Here is a 6,000-nt window from a genome sequence, read left to right as displayed (position 1 = left end):
AAAGTCTCAGAGGCACTCTGGGGATGAATAGAAGAGCTCTGATTCAATCGATCGACTTCTTTTGTGTTTTTTATTTGGTCAGATACAACCATGCTGCTCACATTTTCTGTATTTGCTTTCCCAGATGATGACAACATCACATAGTGACATGAAGCTAATGTAGAAAAACCCGTACACACACACTCACTGGATCATGCATCATGCTGTTAAATCATGACGTGGCTCTCTCACTAAACGTCTGACTAAAACAATACTGACTGTTGTGATACGAGAGGAGAACTGATTGATGGGCTGATGGGCCGACGCTGTCTTCTTACAGTAAGAAGTGACGTCAACAAGTGGAATCAGTTGCTGTTGGCTCCTGTCAGCCAAGTGAAAAAAGCAGGCCAACATGTCAGAGATGCCTAACTGCTGTATTTTATCACTTTATTGCTCTAGACAGGGGTGATGGTGGTTGGTGGTGGGGTCAAGAGAACGTGAGAAGGGTAAGATGTGAAGGCACTTGAAGCCTCGTGTTACACTGTTGTTCATGGACACAAACTATGAGCAGCTACCAAAATACATTTTCTCTTCTCTTCTCTTCTCTTCTCTTCTCTTCATCTTCTTTGTAGAAGAATTGTTTTCAAAGGAAGAGGAAGGACAGTATCCTGCTCATCTTTGGATGTTGATTGCGTGTTATGTGGAGGTGAAACGGGCCTTTTGTCTGTACACTATGATTTGTTTTGGCCTCCTTTTTTTTTTTTACATGACTTGGAAGTGTGACCAGTTAACATAAGATAAAAGGGAAGTGTGGTGGGGGTGATTGGGTGGTGCAATGGTATGTTTAACACCTAATTGCCACACCCATAAGGTGCCATTAGGCTACTACCTTTAAATACAATGCCATGGTAATGACCTGCGTTAAAGTCAGACAGATTAAATCTGAAACTTTTGAGCCAGTTTAGTTTCTTTTGCAACATTTTGATGTGGAATTATTAATATTACTGTTTTTTATTATTGTTTTGCTCATCTTAAACTACGTAAATCTTCACTTGTATGCCTCTCGATATGACTGTAAATCATCATTTGGGGTCCTGTGGCTGTGCCCACCCACAATAAAAGGTTTCAGGGAGGGACTTTGCCTTTCAACATTTAACCAGTGAGCAGCCTGATCCCACAGAGACAGAGGGCTTTTCAAAACCTGGAATTAACCCGAGCAGACCTGCACCGAGCCGGGGATCCAGCCATGTAAAGACTACTCCAACGAGCTTTTCTGATAAATATACATATCTATGAAATAATGGATGTATTTGCCTTTGATGCGCTGCACGGATCTTTTGAAGAGCTCTCCAGCACTCAGTCAGCCGGCTCAGATTTTTGATAAATGTGAGGGGGAATAACTCCGAGGTGCTTATCAGAGACTGTGCTGTGGTGGATGGACAGGAGCAGTTCATATGCGACACTGTGGGAGCTCTGCTGGATTTATTTACTGCATCCTTCTGGGATTTATCCGTTTATTGATCGGATGAAATAAAAAGAAGAATGTATGGAATTAACCAGCGCTGTATTTACATGTAAGGACACATTTATTGATTGTATGATTGCATGACTGCTCCGACACGACTTCTTTAATAACTCTTCATTTATTGTTGCTCCTGCAGATCATTTCATTTTTTCGTGCTGTGGTGCCATGCTCAGGTAAGCGCACTTCATAACTTTAGAACAAAAGTGTTCGAATCTCACCTGTATACCACACATGATGAACTTATTTGTTTATAGGGTTAGTCATAGGAGAAATTCATTTTTTAGTTGGATTTAAAATTGGCTCTACATTTCTTTATCCCAGATTAGAAAGAAAAAAATTATGTATTTTATTTTTCCCTTTGCATAAAAAAAGGGGGAGAATCACCCGTCTCCTAATTTTAACCAGTATGTGAGGACGCAGGGCGCAGTGACGGACCAGCTCAGCCGCAGACAGGTCAGGGTCTACCAGCTCTACAGCCGCACCAGCGGGAAACACGTCCAGATTCAGGGCAAAAGGGTCACCGCCACAGCTGAGGATGGAAATATGTACGGTAAGAGCTGACCAGAGGCCTGTTGTTGTTAAACTTGTGGGATATTTTATTTTGTGTAATTTATATATTGCGCTGTGAAATGTCCGTTTTTACGTTGTTTCACTGCTGCAGGTCTCTATCCTGCACCACCGAACTACTCATGAGACAACAAGTCGGATATTTTTTGGTTATTTGGGACAAAACGACAAATGTCTTGAATATCGCTGATATTTGAAGAAAGTTATTAATCTAACTTTCTAGAAGAAACAATCTTACAAGAGAAGAAAGATATTTAAGCTGTTTCTTGCTAAATTAGTTTAATTTTAAATACAGTTTTTTTTGCACAGAAATGCTATATCTTTAAGTGAAAATACCAAATATTAAGTAACATCACTATAGACTATAGCTTTATGTTATATAACACAAGACATGATGAAAATGTGGGGTTTATGTTGTACAAATGTAGCAAGGCAATGTCCTGTCCAACCACTGTCTCTGTCAGAGTTTGGAAAAACTGGTTACATTTTTTTTTAATGCAGAATAATTTTTCATCATGATCATATTGGTTATGAAAGATGAGTTCATAGGCTCAGCTTTGTTACTGTTACTTCATGGTAGAGGTACAAAGTGGAGCTAGTCCTGGCTGATATTTAAATTATTTTTAAAGCTTTTTTTTTTCTTTTTTTTGGCTGCATGTGCTGATTGTGATTTTCTTTGCACAAATACCAGCTCTTGTTAAATAACAACACAGATCGTCTGGTAGTAAATACCAAAAATCTGTTCAGAGCTTCTTCAGAGGAATGAAGTGAGAATCTTTCACTGGAATACAGTTTATAAGTCCCTGACAGTACAGCCACAAAGCCCCATGCTGGGGACTGATGGCCTCAGGCACAACCAACAGTTTCACCTCCAGCCTGCCTCTTGTCCCTCCCTCAGTGAGATGTTTTCAGGCCTATATGTTAATTCAGCCTCCCTGCTGTATCCATGAAGCCATCGTCTGGCAAATTAGTGGCTGATTAGGACAAGTCCTTTGTCTCTATAGTCCCAATACACACGGCTGTTGTAATGCCCACTGGCCGTAATTGACTGCAGGACAAATTCAATTGAGAATGTTTATTCTGCTCTTTAATGTCCAGTGATAGCATTTGTTTAATCAGAAGGGTAATTTCCAGATGCTTACCTCAGCCAGTGAGTGTCTCCAGGCTCGTATTGACTCAACAGCAGTAGTTTCAGCTCAGCTGACAAACTGTCAAAACATTTTTTTAACATCTTTACAGGCTGAATTGTCTATATTATTTTATATTGAAAGCATGCTGGTCATTGTGCTGTAAATTGCAAATTGTAGTATGTCATATATGAGCAATGGCGTCAAAGGAAAAAGATTTGAGTCTCTATAGCCTAAATAATATTTGTTGTTTAGCTGTATATTTTTTTGTATGGGATATTACACAGAACTCTTGACAATACAAAAACATATTTAAGACTAAAGACAGAAAAAGGAGTCTGCTTGGTGGTGTTGCATGTTTTGTCTTGCTTGTCTTCACTCTGTGACCTCCTCCTCTCTTTTTTTCCTGCAGCTCGTCTTTTCGTTGAGACGGATACCTTTGGCAGTCGAGTGAGGATAAGAGGTGCAGAGAGTGGACGCTACCTCTGCATGAACCGGAAGGGAAAGCTTGTCGGAAAGGTACAATATTGATATCTGTTTTTTTTCTACTGAATGTTAATTATGGTTAGAATGGGTTTGGCACCAGTGCTGTGACATGTAAAGTTAAAAGGTTAACTTAAGTGATATGAAACTTGTGTTTACTTCAGTACCAACCTATCAGAGTTAATTTAATAAGCATATTATCTTTGTGAGTGGACGAAAAACCTCTCCTGTAAACATGTAATTGGAAAAAAAAACACACAGAAACTACTATAATACTACGCTACAATACACCCTGTAGCCCGTACACTAAAGCTCCAGTCCACTGCCAAGTGGAGTTTCATAACTTGTCACTCCACAGCATGATGTGCTGGAAAAAAAGGAATCCTCAGAGGACTGAGTGATAGTCGCTCAGTCTTATTGGCCACGGCTGACAGTGACTTGGGGGAGAGGGCGGCGGAGGGTACCCCTTTCCATTATGCACCGCCTGTGTATTTGGTCATATGTCAGCTCTCCACTTCCTTCGTGGAAATGGAAAAGATGGATTCACATATCTGGCTGACATGACAAGCCATAAATCTATTTCTCATCATTGGTTCAGTGTGTGTAGAGACTCACAGATCTAAACAGGTCTTTAACTGTATAGCTGTTTCACTGTGTCTGTGATAGCATTATTTTTATATTCATATACATACAGTAGGTTTTGTTAATCACTTACCAGAAAATAGCTAGGCCTACAGTAAATGAAGGATTTCAGGGAAAGAAATGAGCCGGCAGTATTTTTTAATGTCTCTGTGTGGTGTGTCAGATGATATGCTTTATTTGCCTACAGATAGTTTATGGAGTATTTGTAACATTTCAACAACATATACTTAGTTGAGATTCAACAATTCACCTGTTTGACAGAGAAAAACATGTTCTGATAACACACCACTGTGGTTCAGGCACAAAAACATCTTGTTTAGGGTGTGTTCATAAAGCATCACATATTATATAGATAACCTGTTAAACACCTACACAGAGAAACAGGTGAAATCCTACAAATACTAGACATATTATTGAACTATTAAAATAAAGTGTTAGCACATTTGCCCACCATATTGTTGAAATTGTAAAGAACTATTACTGTAAAACAAATGAGCTATAATTAGTGTTAACTAGTAAGATTAGAGGTGCTCGTAGGCAGATTTGGTCACCTTTGGACAGAGCCAGGCTGCTTACCTAACTAACTGCTGGCTTAAGCTTCATATTTAATGGACAGATATAATAGTGGTATCATCCTCTCAGCTAACTTTACCAATACATATATATAATAAATATATATAAAAGTATGTATATATATTAAAAGATAACAGAAGATACCTAGTCTTATAGACATTTTTAAAGTTTGTGCAGCATATATTAAGGATATATTGCTCAACGGTGGCCAACGCTGAGGTCAATATTAACTGACTCACAAATGTCCATGACACTGCAAAATGTATCCAGAGTTTGTTAGCTAACTTTAATCTACTGGTTATATCTGACCAAGTAAGACTGCAGCATGTCCTGAACTGAGCAGTGATGTGCCTTATTGTTTTAACTTCAGCTTCTAATGTGTAAAAGGATGAATGTGCATGACACATATGTTTTTTATATAAATGAATGAGAACTCATGCTTCAGCCCAGATTTAAGAAACCTCTTCTGTTTCCTCACGCAGCCCAACGGCCGGAGCAGGGATTGTATCTTCACAGAAATAGTACTGGAGAACAATTACACAGCCTTTCAGAATGCCAAGTATGAGGGCTGGTATGTGGCTTTCACCAGGAAAGGGAGGCCCATCAAAGCCTCCAGGACGAGAGAGAACCAGAGAGAGGTCCATTTCATCAAGAGGCTACATACAGGTCCGCCTCCCTTCCCCAACACGGACCAAAGCAAACACTTTGAGTTCATCCGATTTCCGGCCACACGTCGAGCAAAGCGGAACAGGAAATCACGTACCTCTTCCTAACATGCAGCAGAAGAAATGGACTGATGACAGTTGTGATATAGGAAGAAACAGATGCGATTGTATTTTTGTATATTTTTGATAGGTAAAGATGGCTAAAACGCCATAAATCTAAAGTAATATTGCTGTAAAATGATCCCGTGTAAATACTGAGTAAAGAAGATGGATTATATTTAATCGTCCTGTGTCTATGTGTTGACTGGTGGGGGAGCTACGAGGGATGAAGGGACATTTTACAGACACACGCAGTTCAAACACAGCAGCGTGGATTTCACACACTGCATGGACAGTGAGACAAAACACACTGATAACACAATTAAAAAGCATTTCTGAG

At 39.5% G+C, this 6,000-nt stretch overlaps 1 protein-coding gene across 2 annotated transcripts; it reads left to right on the top strand.

Moving 5' to 3' along the window:
* Positions 1-661: 661 nt before the first annotated feature.
* On the top strand, positions 662-5,838 carry fgf17 (fibroblast growth factor 17). 2 transcript variants are annotated; one of them, XM_010736979.3, is made up of 5 exons: positions 662-1,553; positions 1,641-1,677; positions 1,877-2,054; positions 3,611-3,717; positions 5,379-5,838. In XM_010736979.3, exons 1-5 carry the CDS (start codon positions 1,522-1,524, stop codon positions 5,667-5,669), a joined length of 645 nt encoding a protein of 214 aa, XP_010735281.1. In that variant the 5' UTR covers positions 662-1,521; the 3' UTR covers positions 5,670-5,838. The 2 variants fall into 2 exon arrangements, with proteins under 2 accessions (XP_010735281.1, XP_010735282.1); XM_010736980.3 differs by having other exon boundaries at positions 663-1,553; positions 1,910-2,054.
* Positions 5,839-6,000: the final 162 nt, after the last annotated feature.

This window comes from Larimichthys crocea, chromosome III (assembly GCF_000972845.2).
Source record: "Larimichthys crocea isolate SSNF chromosome III, L_crocea_2.0, whole genome shotgun sequence".
Classification (NCBI taxonomy): domain Eukaryota; kingdom Metazoa; phylum Chordata; class Actinopteri; family Sciaenidae; genus Larimichthys; species Larimichthys crocea.
This window is presented reverse-complemented; position numbering and strand designations above follow the sequence as displayed.

Coding starts and splice junctions, on each gene's coding strand:
- fgf17 (XM_010736979.3), top strand. CDS start 1,522: ATGTATGGAATTAACCAGCGCTGTATTTACAT. Junction 1,678..1,876: donor TGCTGTGGTGCCATGCTCAG/GTAAGCGCACTT, acceptor GCATAAAAAAAG/GGGGAGAATCACCCGTCTCC. Junction 2,055..3,610: donor TGAGGATGGAAATATGTACG/GTAAGAGCTGAC, acceptor TTTTTCCTGCAG/CTCGTCTTTTCGTTGAGACG.